Genomic DNA, 17,760 nt, shown 5'->3' on the forward strand with positions numbered 1-17,760 from the left:
CACAGGACCACTGGCTCTCGTTATATCACCTGCCCTGAGCAGGAAGAGGTACAAGCCTTCATCTTCACAACTGCTTTTCAGCAGTTGTAAGTGGCACCCAGAGGAGCCCTTAACCTCCCCTTTCAGCCTGGAGAGTTACATGCTCTGGTTCCCACTTACCTTCAACATCACAAGCAGCCTCGATAACTTTTCCTCTCCTCTGAAGACTCCTGTCCCTCAATGGCTAATGTCTTACCAAGCTAAACTCTCACCACTTTCCTACCAATCTATCAGCATGTGCTGCCCTCACGTGAAGAACAGCAAGAACCTGATGAAATGAAACATGGTTTCCTGAACATGCTTCTGCAATGAAGCTGTCTGGCTCCCCCTCTGACAAGTCAACACAGCACGATTGCTGCTGGTGCCTCACCAACCAAGGCGAGGCACAGCACGCCTCCTGCTCACCACGCGAACGAGAGCTCCCTCCTGCTGCTGCCTAACACCAACACACCCAGCACAGACCTCAGCAGGATACCTTCCATCAGCCTACCACTGCCTCCTTCCTCTAGGCAGAGTCAACCCTGTCAGGATAGCCAGCTCCCAGAAAGCAGCTCTCAGTATTTTCCCAAACAACACTATCCAACCACTTCCCACACACGAGCATCTACAACTGATGGATGACAAAACAAAGAAGAAAAACACTTACATGGTGTTTAAATAAAAATTTGTATTCTGAAAGATTCCTGCTAGTTTCAAAGAAGAGATGTCATTCATTCCTGTCAATACTACTTCCATCCCAGGTAATTTTTCTACCTCTCAGGGTTCAGACACTATGTTAGCTTTTAAAAAAGCCCCGCACAGGTCTCTTTCTAAAGCAGCAGCAACTACTGATCTCCCTCACTGTGGATGCCACCGGCAAAGGGACTGCATATTGTACAATGACAAGGAATGAAGGCTGATAGCGTAATTGCAACAGTGCACTGAAGAGGTGAGCAGACTCATCTGCTTATCTTCAGAAAGAGATAGCGAACTCTGGAAAGCTAACTGGCATACATCTCTAAACACACACACTAATCAAATAAAGGCAATGATTTGCTTAGACTGAAAAAACATCTGTTACACTGCTTCCCTGCAAGTCTCTTGTCTTGTATCATCTCATTATACTTCGGGGTAAATTCATCTTCTTACCCTTAATGAAAAGCACAAGTCATAATAAGCATTCAATTTAAACTGGGATGCCCTAAGCCTAACACTGAGTCATTTGCCTCTTGCATAAACAACCCACCTCGTGGCCTCCGAATAGGACACAGGCTGTTCTCTGAGATACAGCTCTGCTTTTACCGTGGGAAGGAGGTACTTGCAGACAACGCCCTTTAGCACAAGGAATGAAGACCTATTTAACAGGTGTATCTCAACTCAAAAGAAAACATGATTTAGTCACCTGGATCTCTCCACTGCAGATCACTCTTAGAGAAAAAGGGATGTGTTTTTTATACCTCCTGACTACCAGCTGCTCCAGCAGCCTGCCACGCAGTCACGCCACGTGTGACCCAGACCTTTCCCTCGGCAGCTCAGGTTACTCCGCTTCCCCACTGCCGCTTCTCCCGACCTTTCTGGCCCACCACTGGCCTTACTTGCACGGCTCTGGCTTGCATTCGTTGAGCACAGAAAGCAGAAGTTGCCACACAGGCACCAAACAGACATTTTAATGCACACAACCGTTCACCACGACAACTTCCTTCTGAAAGAGACATCAGCATGTGCTTGTCTAATACAAAAGCAAGGAATCCCATCTTTGGCTAACAAAAATATTTCAGCAGCACCAGCAATTTCCTGCCAGTCCCCTGTTCAAGTGAGACACGTTTATTACTGGACTAAATGCCACAAAAATTAAGTCACCGGACCAACTCTACCGTCCTCAAAAGGCCACATATGGATAAAAGATTAACTGCATATATCCAAGTGTTGTCAGACACATTGCATCACAAGCTTAAAATCATGAAAAATACTGTGAGCCGTTTGGTGACCTTAACAAGTTATTGATCCTAATAATGCATATTTCAGACACATTTCACTATGTGAACTTCCTGAGCTACTTGAAGCAACCAGAAGCAATTTTTAATTAACGTGAGATCTGGTTTAATCCTCCAGAAACATGACCTGTATGATGGACCATGCTTCCTTTGATTAAAAAAAGCTTTAAAATTGAATATTCACAATGCTGCAGAAGATTCCAAATTCACGTTGCACAGAATAGATCTTACTCAAAACACGCATGATTCTTAGCAATGCTTCTTGTTGGAAGGTGGCATTTTCAGCTCTGATTTAAAGTTCTTTAATTTTCTCCATTCTTTCCAGCCTGAATCTCAGTACTAGTAAACAAAGAGATGCAGTACCTCCCTATTTTAGTAACCTTCAATATACTAGGTAAAAAAAAAAGCTTCAGACAGATCTAATCAGTTTCCAAATAGCTGCAGATCACTTTATAAAATCCTGACTACAAATATGAAATCCCACCATATCAGAGTAATTAGAAAGCAAATGGATTAAATGAATACCTTCTGTATTTTCAAATCCAGTCCAAGTTACGTTAAACCTACCAGACACTCTGCATATCCAAACTTCAGACAACACTTAATATTTACTTGTAAACTGTAATCCTTTCTTCCCTGTCTCTTTCACTTCCAGAAGCACAACTTCCCTTCCTCTCCCTGTGACTGACTTCTGCTTTCTGTTTAAGGCCTGTAGAGAACCAGCTCGAACAGGCTTGCATCCAGCACGTCTTCTCATGTCAGTTGTCCCAGCCACACACTTTAATAACGATTGCATCATGTGCATGAGTCCTCTCTATTCACTTCATGCGCACCGGTCAAACTTTTACTAAAGCCAATTCTCTTGTTATACGACAGTCCAATGCTGTTAAAGTCCAACAGTAATATAAGAAGTCTAGCAATTCACCTTCTCTCATAATTTAATTTAAAAAGTGTAATAAAAAGCAAATAAAAGCTACTAGATTTTGTCATTCTATTAAGATGAAAAACAGAAAAACTTAATCCAATTAAGTCTTTTTTTAATATTAAAGCTTTCTTACGACATGAAATGCAGTCTTCCTCATACTGTATGACACTGTATTTGAGAACTATTAGGAAAGCCAGAACAATGCCAACAAGCCTGAATTCCCTCTTGGGAAATGATAATGAAATACCAACGTGAGTATCACTAACATGCTAAAAAGAAGAAATGAACTGTCAAAATTTATCTGATGCACAAGGTTGGGAAAAGGGATTTCAAGGTATGTCTAAATATAATTATGCATTGTCTAAATATAATCATGCATTATAATTTGTGAATATCTGTATTAATATTTGCAATGAAAGTCAGAATTCAATACAGTCCTTGACAAAAATATCTAGGTCTTATGCTATTAATCAAATATTAATTGGAGTACCATGGCAACAGAAACATTGTCTGTTCTTTTACTGAGGACGATCTGCTAGAAGCAGCATTTGTGTTTCAGAGATAACATCCAGCACTTCCTCTAAGGCTACATGAGTCATCTTTCTCAGATTTTCACCATAACGTCTTTCAAAACTGCATTTTCATGCCTCATTACTAATACAATATAAAAAAGAAATCATCTACGTAAGCACTATACAAGAAATTCTTACTAAAGCATCCCTGTCTCGAAATATATATATATAACATACATTATTTTGAATCACTAGCCAAATTCCACTTAGAATATTCCACGGGAAGGTGTGCTCACTTTCACTTCTGGAAGCTAGCCAGCACTGGCATTTGGCTTCAGCACCTGCTTCTCACAGCACTGAGAAGGCAAGTGGTATACGTGTTTCTTTTAAATTTATTTAGATCTTTGATTTTTTCCACCACCATTTTACAGAAGGCATAAAGGTGTGTTTGAAGAACACTTGCTATCAACTCAGCTAAATGAAAGCATGATTATAAGCATACATTTCAAATACCTTCAAATACCTTCATTATCAAAATCCTTTTTTTTTCCCCCACAGCTAGATATTAGCCAACTTGCCGAATTCTGCTTATTTTACTAGCATTTTGTATTAAGCAAAATTGAGTGAAATATTTGGAGACAGTATCTACCAGTAAGACCTAAGAAGATAGAGTAAAATGAAAAGACTGAAAAAAACAGGTAGCTTGTTTTGTGATTTTCTGAAATAGAGTATTTGCATTATTAAATGTTATGTAACTCTTACCATCTTCATTCAGGAACAATTTGTTGAATCTTAATCCACTAGGCTCTTTACCGACATATCTGTGCACGTACTCTGTGCCAAGATCGTTAACAGCAATAGCATATTTCAAAGGCTTTACACAGGACTGAAGACAAAAAGGAACTTTGGTATCTCCAACAGAATGCCTGAGAAAAACACAGATGAAGACGCTTAAAATCTCCTGTTTGCTATCTGTGACAAGTGCAATATTAAATGCTTCATTTATTCTTCAACATAACAGGAACAGCCACCTAGAAACAGATTATTATGTAAACTACATCCTAAAAAGCAGAACAAAAAAGGTTTGGGTTTTAACAACTGCCTCCATAAACTGAACAAGGCAAAGTCACTTGTTGGCCATTATTACAGATATAGCAAAATAAAAGCAAATTAAGAAATGGGTTTGTACCAGAGCAATAGTCACCTCAGAACTCTAGTACCACATTTATGCAACAGAGTACAGTCAATCTGAATATAGTCCCTGTACATATTGAAGGATACCAAAACAAAGATGAGAGCCAGATCAGGTTTGGAATTCAAGGGCAGAAGTTGAATGGCTGGACATATATTCCATATACTGGCACACGTATTTTACTGCAATCGTGAAATACCATCTTCTGGAAAGTTTACTTTCAACACCTAATTCAGACTGCTCAAAAGAATGACTTAAACAAGCAGCATAAGCCTCATTTAAAACAAAAGGTTCCAAGACACCATTTGTCTGATGGCAAAATCAGAAGTGCATTTGCTTCTTTTCTTTGCAGAAAATTTGCGAAGTGTTCAAAGAAGTTCACAGAAACCTTTTGGCATTACAAAAGCTATCATTAGACAACCTTAAACATTATAAAAGTTAATATTATAAAAGCTTCCATTAGTATATGTTGTAATATCCAAAACAAAGAAAAACGCTAATTCAAGAGATCGAAAAGGGGAACTTTTTTCCCCCTTTTAAAGGGATTTTACTATTGATACATTATAATTCAGCCACTTAAGTAGGAAGCTGAAACATTAGTGTAACACTTCGCTCAGAAAATTAATGCATTTAGGAGGCACATCAAAACACTTGTACAGTGCTTCCCTTAGAGAATACTTCCTTTTTACAGAATACACATCTGAAATTTTTCAATGATGTATAGTGATCGTAATTCCTTTTCTGCATTTTAATGTTCTTACCAAACTACTATTACTAACTTTTAGGAACATCATGGCCTACAAAAAACAATAAATAGCTCAAAGCATGGATGCTATTGGATAAAGATCATCAGTTTGCAAAGTTTACATAAGCTTTGTCTCCATTTTGCCCTTTGGTAATCACTGAAGTCACCCTCAGCTTTATCAATTTATTGTCAGCTCAAAAGAACAATATAATCCTACTCTAAATAGTAGTTACAAATACTATTTAAATGGTATTTTTTAAAAACTGAAAAATAATTCAGTTTCACAGAAGTTGGAAAAAAAATCAAGAATGATGATCATGTAGTTTTTACTTCTTAAACAACTCCAACAAAGCTTTTTGTTTAGTCAGAGATACAATACCATGAAGCACTGTATGTATCAGAGTTTAAGTCACTGAAATGGTAAAATCTGCAAGTTAAAAATATACCTTTGTCCATCCACTGTGCAAAGTGACACGCCCCACAAATCAGGACTGAACTTGGCCAGTTGTGGAATATAGTCAGCAACCTACCACAATGAAAAATAAAAACATACGTTATACCATCCAAAATATTTAGCTATATGTTAGCATATGTTAATTTTAATAAATGCCTATGGAAAGGATAACAGATCCAACTGAATTAGCCCACAAAAATCTAAAACCTCTTCATAAATTATTATATTGATATTAACATTATCAGATAAAGTATTTTTCCAATGAAAGAACAAACTCAGCATGTTTTAGCAGCAATGTGTCCTATTTTATGTCAGATTTAGGATTTCCACACAGTAATATTTTAACTTGTAACAAAGTCTGGGGTTTTTAATTAATTGCTCACTGAAAATAAGCACCAGAATAAACTTTAATTACTAACTTTAGCGCAGCATTGACAATTATTTCTGTCATACAACTTACCAGCTACGTAAAGTAGTATAACTTTTATAGACTAACATTAGTCTCACAAATTATACAGCGGTTTTATAATTTAGGTAAAATTAAAAATGAACAACACTATTTTCTCTCTTTAACCTCAAAACTTCAAAAGACTGTTAAAGGTATGGAGCTAAAATTCTATCTTAGTTTACAAGTTGCAAATACAATTGAGCTTCCATAACTATTTTAATCAATTATCAGTTTTACATTTTGCTAAAAATGTGAAGAAAAATCTCTCTACTCGAAAAAGAACAAATGAACTTGGTTAGTATCAACAAATCTAGAGAAGTTTCATATTGAATTTACAAGCATGGTTACCTTTCCTCCAGACTGTTTTTTAGCACTTTCATATAGCTCATCAATATGCGAAGTAAACGACATGAAATCTGGAATGACAAATTTCCTCCTGAAAGCTTGAGTAAGCAATACAATATTACTTTGTACACACCTGCAAGAAGTTAAAAAAATGGTTAGTTTGACAAAGCTGACAAAAAGACTACTTAACAAGCACTTACATGTTACTTAAATAAAGACTGTCAGTCCTTTTAAGTCATGCGCCTAAAAGAATAGGCCTAAAAGAATTTTCTATTCCGTATTTTTAAATATTAGCCACAACTGTTCCGTTACATTCACTTTTATGCCTTTTTTTTTTTTAAAGCTCTCATTTCAAGTTCCAGCTGTGAGGTTGTCCAGTGAGGTAACATCACTTTGCCTTCAGGTAGCACCTAGGCTTGCCAAGGGATCTAAGCCACCCATTTCCTAGGAGCAGCGCTGGTGCCAGCCATCTGGCCCAGCCCTTGTTCAAAGGAGAGCTAACAAGCAAGAAAGCTGCCAGCAGCCCAAATTGAACCAAATTGAGTTAAAAAAATTAGTCTGTTAGAATAGAAAAACCAAGGAAGTCCTTGCTAACATCCAAACTAAAAGACTAACAGCACTCAAAGGCCTTTGCTTCAGGCCATCACCATTTCTGCCGTCCTTTAACCCAAAACAGTCACATCACTGCCCACTGAACACCAGCCCATCTGCTGCCTATAAAAAAAAAAGATGAGGTGAAAAGAAAAGGACTTATCTAGGCAGAACAGAGGGAGGGAAAGATGGGAACATAAGTTGAGACAAGCTGTTCAAAGTGGTGTGGCCATGGGAGCGGAACTGGGAGCATTATCACGGCAGTTAAAGCACTGCCTGATAAAGGGGATTAACAGCCCTATCCCAGGGCAAGAAAGAGAAAGGGAGGCTTCAACTCCAAATTAACAGTTTTGTTAACATTCAGACTGTGCTTTCTGGTAGCATTGACAAAAGCAGGAACACTTCATTCAGACAGATGAGAAGTGGAGAACACAGAGGCCCTTACTAGGAAGGAGAACTTGTTCTTCCAATGAGGAGTTACTCAGCAAAGTTAAACACCACTCTTTAGGGAAATACTTTCACTTCAAACATTACTTCCAGTAATCCTGTTATTCGAAGTCATCACCCGATTAGAATCAGGTTGCATACAGACCACCAGGCAGACACAGTTTGAACTCTGCTGTACTTTGAAGACCGTACCTGCAAATCCACCTGACAACCACTTCAAATGCTGGTAGGCCCTGCTCTCCAAGAGTGTTAAAGAGTGAAAGAGAAACAGCGGAGAAGTTTCTTCTGCACACACTGATATCTTCCGAATCACTGTCTGTAATAAACTTGTTCGCCTACATTAAATCAACAGTTTCAGCTGGTTTTGTTGTTATTTGCTATGCTTACCCACCCTTTTTTCCACACAGCTTGCAGAAACCCTGTTCACTTTTGTTCCCAGCAGCCTCCAATTATAGACACCTTCACCAGGTGGAGCAACCCCTTTTCAGAAGTAATTAAGAGGAGTTATGACAGCCATGTGTGCAGAAGGAAAAATAGCATACACATGCATTAAGTTTAACCTTTGGATTTGTTTTGACATCATGTGTATCACCTGGACAGCAATAAGTACTCTTGTAAAAAAAATCTGAAGCTCACGCACAGCTATTAAAATGGTTCAAGAACACAAAGCATGAAAAACATGGCAATAAGAAGGCAGAATGCAGTGAAATACAGCCCTCTTGTTACTCTGCTGAAGCAACAGGAAGGGCATTTTTACATGCACCAATTTACACCCAGCCTAGTAGCTCACTTCGTTAGTTCAACCACTTTAAGCTGGAGGCTGGCCATCACTCTAGAAACAGCTGTGCTGCTTAAGGACTTGACCACATTTCTGCAAGTTATTGTTCCTAGACTTCTGCCAAGGTTAGTGTCTCCTTACTCCAGGCAAACGGTATGAACTCAGGCACTAAGTACAGAGGTTCAGTTAATCTAGCTGGGAATTCACAACAATTACTGAGTAGACAAAACAATAGGGGTGTTAATGAGCTCTGGCTAATGGGGCAGTGATACTTCCAATCAACAGAGGACACCAGTCTTGACAGCCTCTAATAAATACTCTGCAACTGACATCTCCCCAGTGGAGTTTCTGAAGTTCCAAGCAACCCACTGGTGAAGAATGGTCTGCGGCTCAGGAGACATGGAGCAGTATGAAAAGACCACAGGGAGAAATTTAAACAAATATAGCAATAAATAACAATCCTGCCACAGTCAGTCTTTAACAACAAGCCCTTATTATGCCCTGCACATATTAATAGAGTTCAAGATAGGAACACTACCTCCTCATCTCAAATTTTCATTTCTCCTAACTTCATACCACCGTAACAATTTGTCCTCCCCCAGTGCATTTAGGCTGCAATAGTACCATACTGCTATTCACATGAACACGAGGACAAAATAAAATAAGGTGAAAGAGACAGCGGTATGGTTGTCAAGGGCTCTGAATCCCCCTGTAATTTTGTCCATTACAGACATGTCCTGCATTTGCACGTGCTCTGTCAGGGATGTGCATTTCAGAGGAACGCATTACTACCACATTTCAACAAGCTATTTTCTCCAAAGGGTAAACCAGGGATTAAGTTCAATGAGCTCCCATCAGAAAGATGGATGAGCAAAGAGAATAGATGTTCACAGATGACTCTCTCGTGAATATTTTAGTGACAAGTAAGAAATCATTACATCCGCTCCCTACAGCGGGTTTGTAACTGATTTGCTTACTTCATTCCTGAGAAGGACAAAACTGCCAAATTCACAGTATATGTCACTCGAACAGCCAAATGCCCTTCAACAACGCTCTAATGGGAGACTAGGATTCAAGTCTTCGGATCTGTCCTATCAATGACTTGTATAATCTGCAAGTAAAGGTTTAGGTTGGATCATTTTGCTTCTTTTATCATACAGCTTGTTACATGTACCCCTTCTTTTTTCAAGTTCTGGCTCAGATTGCCAATTATTACTTTCCTAAAGCAAGTAGATACCTGCTAAAAACACAGACTCTGAACTCTCACAGATTTTGAAGAATTGCTAGGCTAGCTATACAGCAGAGTGGGAAACTAGCAGATCTTTCTGCTTAAAAAGCTATAGAACAAGTACTATGTGAAGCTCCATTTCCAGCTAGCAAGACTAGGTTTGTGTAAGCACTCAAAATATTTAGACTTTTTAGAAAAATAAATTCAACATTAACAGCTTTTGACATAGGAGGTATTTATAGTAGCAAAGCAAAAGTCCTTTACATCTTCTGTCAAAAGCTTTTTAACTCCTCAAACAAATAGGACGAAAACATTTATTAATACCTGGGTTAAATACAGCTAAAATTAAAGTTTTCCTCAGGATTTGCTGCCTAGATTTAGAGAGCAGCACAGCTGTTCCATGGGAAATAGATAAGCCTGTTTGAGATCTAGTAACAGATGCTTAGAACGGAACAGACCCAGATTGCTGCTTCCTACCAGCAGATCAGAGGAGATTTGGCTATCAGGACCACAATTCTAGGTCAATAAAGCAGGACAGACAGTACCTTGTGACAAAGGCTAAGCCTAAAAAGCCAAGTTACCCAGAAAATTAATCAAGTTTAAACTCATAGTTATTAGTGTTGCCCAGCTACCATCTCACTCAAGTTTACACCCCTGTCAAACTAAATAAGATCCAAACACCTTATGCTTTTCCTTTTTGCCACACATGTTGACCAAAATATTGTCAGTTAAGAAACAGTGCTTTTTGCAAGTCCTCTTTTTCTGTCAGCAACAATTTGTAAGCTAAAGAAAAAACAAAGGGGGTAGGTGGGAGGATTTTTTTTTTTTTTAGAAAAATTGTTAGAAATTTTTACACAAGTTTGCTAAAATGTCATAAAATAGATCTGACTAGTAGGATGTGTCATAACATGCACACTTCATGAGGAAAACTGGAGTGGATAATCTTCCATATTTGTATAGCTGCTTAAGTTTCATCTAAATACTTTATTAAGTCATACCATAGCTAGGGTATCAAAAGATAAAGAGCAAAAATCACACCATAAGCTAACTGGCACGCTACAACACCTTTCCTCTGTAAGGCATCATGCTACCAAGACCATGTGGTGCGTTACACTGATGCAGCACCAACAGCTGACTCAAGAAATGCAGCTGCAGCAGGCACTCCGGCTGCAACAAGTGCATCTGTGGAGTGTTCAATTCTGAGAACTCCAGGGATGAAAGATGGGAAACCAAAACTGTTCCATCTGTAACATGGAGATTTCATCCAAGTTTTTAATTTAACACTGGGACACCAAAAAGCCCAAAGTCTTCAAAGTAAGGCCATTTAGGTCAAATTGCAATCTACAGTTTACAACCAGTAAAAAGGTGTTAAAACTTTTGTGATAATGACAGACTGCAAAGATGCATGACCCAGGATATTTTACAGGTAACTTGGACTGTGCTTAATTGATTTAGTTGAGTTTCTGTTATCACTGCTCCACGTTATTTATCCTTGCTGCTTTAATTGATCTAACAGCTTTGGACTCCAATCTGACAGAAGAATTACAGCATTGACTTTCATGTTTAGGAAACTGAAGCTTCAAAGTCCTGAGGTAAGTACAACTGAGTGGGTACATGATTGTATTTCACACCTCAAACACCTGGAGAAGAAGGAAAAATCCAGGAACCTTGTATGAGTCTCAAAATAGCTCTCTAATTAAAAAAATACTTGCTGACTTCGTTTATTTGTTTTGTTTAGTTTTAATACAGAGCCCTCATCTAAAACACAATTACTAGTTCACCAATACAAACAAGCCTTCTAGCATAAATGTTTTATATAAAAGCAAATATTTCCTTTCTCATTCAACCATAGGCCCCAGAAAGGTTTCTCACCCTACAAATACAGCTTTTACTGTGCTGACAAACAACCAACAAAGACCTGGTCTTGAGCTCAAATGCAAGGAAGAAGTTAGTCCGTGTACCTTTAGGAAGTAACCCACATCAATAGACTGAAGAGTTAACTGGTCTGTTAATTTGCCACACGCTGAAATGCATAACAAATATACTTTTATATGTTTATATATATAACATATATAAATGTAATCCATATTTCACGAATATACTATATATGTACTTTATATGTATATAATACATATTTGAAACAGAAGAAATAGCGCTATATATGTTTATGTGTATATATACATACACATTCTTATAGGCACGTATGTATACATGTGTATACGCACACTTTAAACAGAAATAGCAGTATACACCATTAATTTACAAATTCAAAAAATGGTTGTACAACAAAACAGAAATGTATCATTTAAGCTCTTCATTGAAGAAGCAACTTTTACGTATTACATCATTTACTCTGTAAATGGAACAAAAATTGACTCAAAAATAGGCTACAAACTTCATTTCAAGATTTAAGAGCACCTAAGCTTACAATTTTTTGGCACACAAAAACTGTAAATACTGGAGCAAAGGAGTGTGCTTGGAATGAACTGAAGACAACATGAACGGTGCTCAACTTGTTCAGCTAACTATACTCACCACAGACTTTTCTCAAAAAAAAAAAAAGGTATCACTAAAATATGGCACACAAATCTTTTCCAAAACAGTACAAAGCAACTTCTACAGTCCTAACTGTTCTCATCTCTACATAGCTTGAAGTATAGCTTCATTCTGCTTTTCATATATTCATTTAGAATTATCTACATACATGTCCCTAACTGGATGCCAGAAATGCTCTGGAGATCTCACGCTACACAGAAGCAGTTCCCTGAACTTTGGGTTACAAACCAGTGATGCAGAGAGTTTCCATGCCCATACAAAATACTCCCTGCTGAGACAATTTATTTCTTGGCATCTGACTGAGAGTTGCAGTCCAGGGTCAGATACACATGCAGGTAACGCTGATACATGAAACCTTTATGGACATCACCCCATCTATCTGCTGCGTGAAACCATGGAACAAACTCACACGGTACCATCAACAACAGGAGAGTGCCTGACCCCCTTTCTAACTAATTACACAGCTATATACCACGTCTCTCCTCGACAGGCATCAGTAACACCCATGCAACATCCATTCATAATTGTAACATTAAAAACAGAGAGCTTACTTTTTAAAAAGGTCTTTGTCCAGCATAACACCATCTGAAGTTGTTTGAAGGGTCAGTCTTAACATATCCATGCACTCCTTCAACCTGGGATCAGAGGTACGTAATCCTGTAGACTTGAGTGCCTATCACAATTAAACAATACTTACTAAAATGAAAAACGTATGCTATTACGAACAGGTTTTCTAACGCTCAGTTGTATTTATTAAAGTAAAAGGCATCTGCCACAGCATCATCAACATTTGGACAGCATTTTGACACCCTTTATTAATCCTTTTGCCACTTTGGCTACTTCTCACGTCGAAGGATTATGATGGTTTGGTTTAAAATTCAGTGGTCCAACTACTTTACTCAAGTGCAAATATTACTTAGCCCTGCCACAGACAGAGAAGCTTCCACGCATTCTCTCGCACAGCAAATAAGCACACGAGCATTCTCATTCACTTAATTACACCAACAGTGTTGGGGGGCAGTTACATTCCTTGTTGCAGTTAACTATGTACAACATTCCTTGATTTATATTCTTGCATTTCAAATGTTAATAAAGGCTTGTAGTAGTTGACTTTCATACAGTGCTTTGGGATAGTAAACTTACAGTTATGAATTTATGGACTGGTATTTTTTCTTGTCCTTCTGCAATAGTATAGAAGAGCAAATCTTCCAAGCTGGGAAGGAGACCTTGCTTCACTTTACTGAAAAAAAATAAAATGCATGCATGGATTAGTATTTTTATTTATGTTTGCATTATTCACAAGAAAACACATTTTTGCTACCAATACAACAGCTATTCAAAGAATGCTTTTATTAACATTTGAAGATTAATATTACCATTTTTCCTACCTTAAGCTGAATTAAAGTATACAATATGACACTTCACAAAAGCAAAAACATTTTTACCACACTCATGTTTTTACTGACATACATTAACTTCCAAGATTATATTTAGCAATTCTTTAGAGCAGATTCAGCACCGTTCCCTCCACTTTATGCTGCAGAGGACAGAAGCGTTACTTACACAGAGCATAAACTATTTGTAAGACTTAAAGACCCACATGCCTCATAATAAAACTAGAAGAACAGACCGATGCAAGAGTTTTGCAGATAAGAGAAAGCAAGAGATGATACTATGTGGATCATTTTCTTCAAAACAATCCTCTTTTTGTTTGTTTTAGGAACCCCTTAAAGTCCCTTGTCCTTTGGGAAGCTTATATAAGCCACATCAGCTACAGTGAAAGCAAGCAAAGCCATCTGCAGCCAAACACGGAAACCTGAACTAGCTCAGGCACCAGAAGCAGCAGCTCAGCACACGGATGGAGTAGGGTAAATAAATGCGCGGTATAGATAGATCTTCAACGGTCCATGTGGTTATCATCATCATACAGCAGTTCTCAAATTCTTCCACGTGTTAGCCATTTTGCTAGAGCATATACTCCTGGCGCACCTGCACGGGTTCCTAACACATCTCCATTTTAAGATGAAGGTATCAAAATTCCTTCCGAAGGGGAAGGCTGCAATGCTGAGAGCTTGCTCAGCAGCCCCTCAGAAGACCCCCAGGGGCTTAACCTCAGAGTTTCACCTGTCCTTGATACTGCGAAGCGCCCCACGGCAGGCAGGGGCGCAAGGCTGTGTGCAGTTCCTTATGCCATGTGTGCTGGATCACGCAGCTGGGAGGCTGCTCTAGCAACGCACGCTCCCAAACCGCTACAGGCAGTGACAGCAAAGGGCCTCACATCTCCTCTCTCAGCCCCCTGCAGCACTCAGGTTTGTTTCTAGACAAAGTCAATTTCGACAAAACCAACCAGCTGATGTTTGACAAGCAAAAATAAAAATAGTTTCCCAGTCAACATAAACACAAACTAAGTGAAATAGATCATATGGAGTCTTGCATTATTTCAGCCATCGATTTTAACTCCATCCTATAACCTAATAACATGCAGACTACTTTGTTACTATACTCAAATATATAGAAGCTCCTACTTGAAACTTACTACCTGAAACTGGAACATTGTGGCATTTTATCGCAGCCCTAGCTTACCATAGTTCAGCAGCAGGTCAGGCTTGTGATTCATTATTTTTAATAAAAATCTGATTATATCCCCATAGCCTTTTAAATTTAAGGCAACCTGCAGATTGCACTCTACCTCCTTCCTCTCCTCATAACCAGCAGCAAAAATCAGCAGTAAAAATCTCACTTCTCATTTTCCAATGTATTTAATACTCTGTCCTTACATACTAAGAACAGAAGACAGCTTTGTAAGCCAACAGAACTTGCCTTGTCTTCCAGGCTGGATTTTTTTAAAAACTGAAGCTGGCTGACTAATGCACAGACAGGCTGGCAATTCAACCGAGACAAACGCTCGCAACTACCTCCAGCAAATTTCTGGAGGGAAAACACCCTTTTTCCCTAAAGAAAGCTCACGTCTTCCACGCAGCACACTGCACCTCTGATCTCCCGAGGACAAGACTTGTTACTGGCTCGCTGAAGCTCTGTCGAAGGAACCTTCCCTATTCAACGAAAAGCCTCTGGATGTGTTTGCCAGTTAACTGACATCCTCCCTCACAACAAGTTTCTGAGCTGCAACTCAGCACCTCACAGCTGATCCAAACGGGGAACTCCTGCCTGGGAGAGAGCAGAGAAAAGCTTCAGACATTTCAACTAGATTCTTATCTGCTTCTTCCTCAGATTTTCATCTCTTACAGAGATGCACCTTTCACAGAGTAAATTCTCTCTTGAAAGTTTCTGTATCTTTCACATCTGCTGCTGTTCAATACTGGGTCAGTCAGCTTAATTTAGCAATGGATCCGCACCGACTGCCAGAGCAAAGAGGATGGCGTTCAATATATTTGCAGAAAATTGCTCTGTGTCAAACAGTCCATCTCTTGATAAAGTTTATCAGTTAAATAGAGGTGGAAAGGCTTGCTCTGCAGTTTATCAGGTCAATGATGGCAGTAACTAATGTTTGCTTAACCTAAAAGCGGTGTTTTGGCACCGTGAGCACACTTACTAAGATAGCACTGCTCAGCACAGGTTGCAAAGAGCCCTGTTTTTCAAGGCAGGAGAACAGTCAAATTAGTGCCCAATTCCAGGTTTCTCCACTTTGTGAACAATGACTTTTGGTGAAATTAAAGAAGAGGAATAATCAAACCTGGACTTGCCGCTAGAGTTCAGTTGTACTCTGATCTGTGAGCCAGGTGAACACTGCTGGGTGCTCCACACTACTCTTTAAAGAACGTCTGAATGCACCAAGGCCACAACCAAGGACTTTGCAGTCCCTGTCATTCCTTCCCTCAGTTTCTCCTTTTCTGTCAGTACAATGTTTAGACCAGACTCCATGGAGAAATTTGTTCTAACCAAAGCTGAATTATGATGATAATCGAAAAGTTAAATATCAAATATGGTGGCTGACTTGTCTTATTTTAGCCAATGCCTTCAAAGAGATGGACAGAAGCTAGAATTCATTCCACGCAGGCTACCCACCTGCTGACCAGACTGCCACTTGTGCTACCTATCAGGGAAGAGACTAAAGCCAGGAACCCTTCTCCTAGAAGCACATTCCTACTTCAAGATGTAACTGGCAAAATGCAAAACAGAACAGGAAATATGAAGATATGATAAGGCTAACAGCACACCAGAGACAAAAACACAGGCCCACAACTGCAAGTTGCAAGGGCTGCAACCTGCAGCTCCTCTGTATGAAGCAGGCATCCCGCTGAAGTGGTCACAACCCTGCTGGTGACTGATTTCCAATTCAAAGACCTCAACACCTGCCAAGTCACTAAATAACTGGCCACTGCCCACTGGCACAGACAGACACTGAGCCCAGCAGCAGCGGTGGGTAACCATTTACCTGGGAACTTAGGAGATGCAAAGCGAGCTGTGCATTTGTAACTTTCAGGCCAAAGATGGCCATCTCTGAGTAGATGTCAGAGTGCTTCTGGTAAAAACAAGAACTGCTGCTTCAAAATCTTACCTTCTAAGGAAGTTACAGGTGGTTTAATGAAAACTCTCTTCTAACAGTGCCTTGCACCTGTATTATACCGCTCTCCGAGGAGAGCACAGTGAGATGAAACACTGCCTGGTTAATAGGGAGTTATTCCTCTGGAATCTGGCGTGGGTATGAAAGCAGAAAAAAATCTAAAAAGGTATCTCCAGAATTCACACCGTCCTTCAAAAGGAGCACTAGCGCTCCTTTGTGATTTTATAAGGAAAACAATTAAAATGGTAAAAAGCACAACCACTTTGCTGTATTCCATACACAAGTACCTCCTCTCTTGTAAATTACCTGCACTTACATCAGTCGCTCATGTCTTGCTCCTCCTCCTTGCCCTAATAAACATCTTCATAGTTCAGAAGTAGCTTACACTAAGATGAGCTACGCTTGATCCTATTACTGTCCAGTATAAAATACTGGAAGGCAAACAGTGATACTTAACAGAGAAGTACAGACTCTATCAAATATTACACAGGTTTACATGCTTATAATTTAAGACAGTACTAGGTTACTGTGTTTTAAATATTTAAGCATGAAATGATGATTACATTTTAATCCACAGCCTTCAGTCAGCGAAATTACCAGCCTAGGACCACTCCTCTGCTTAATCTCAAATATTTCTTCTTTCCAAAATACATTAAGTTTCAGGTGAACACACAGAGTGAAGGTTAAATAGCAGACATCAGGGTGTGGGAGGAAGATGTTCAGGGGAAAAAAGCACATGGGGATCCAGAGGAATATATGGGTTATGTAGTCAGATCTTCGTTATTTCATCACCTACAGGTCCCTTTATTTACTCACCATATGAAGGACTAAGCCATTCTAAATACCTGTATAGTCTTTGCTAAAAGTATAAAAGGACAGCTGCCCTCCCCCTTGTGTCCACAATCCATCTACCAAACACAACTCAAATGTCCGCTGAATGGCAAAGTGCTGGAATTGGCAGAACATAGCCTGCACTGACATGGGCCAGTTGTTAATTTAGTC

At 39.1% G+C, this 17,760-nt stretch overlaps 1 protein-coding gene across 3 annotated transcripts in view; it reads right to left on the reverse strand.

Annotated features, from left to right (window-relative positions):
* GLS (glutaminase) overlaps positions 1-17,760 on the reverse strand; it is a 58,535-nt gene that overhangs the window by 38,898 nt on the left and 1,877 nt on the right. For all 3 annotated transcript variants that reach the window (XM_080598818.1, XM_080598820.1, XM_080598819.1), the window contains exons 2-6: positions 13,377-13,473; positions 12,785-12,906; positions 6,637-6,766; positions 5,833-5,912; positions 4,212-4,375 (exon numbers count right to left, since the gene is read on the reverse strand). In XM_080598818.1, coding sequence (XP_080454944.1) covers positions 4,212-4,375; positions 5,833-5,912; positions 6,637-6,766; positions 12,785-12,906; positions 13,377-13,473 — 593 coding nt within the window. The remainder of the gene's footprint in view (positions 1-4,211; positions 4,376-5,832; positions 5,913-6,636; positions 6,767-12,784; positions 12,907-13,376; positions 13,474-17,760) is intronic.

This window comes from Anser brachyrhynchus (assembly GCF_964034855.1).
Source record: "Anser brachyrhynchus genome assembly, chromosome: 7".
NCBI classification, from domain to species: domain Eukaryota; kingdom Metazoa; phylum Chordata; class Aves; order Anseriformes; family Anatidae; genus Anser; species Anser brachyrhynchus.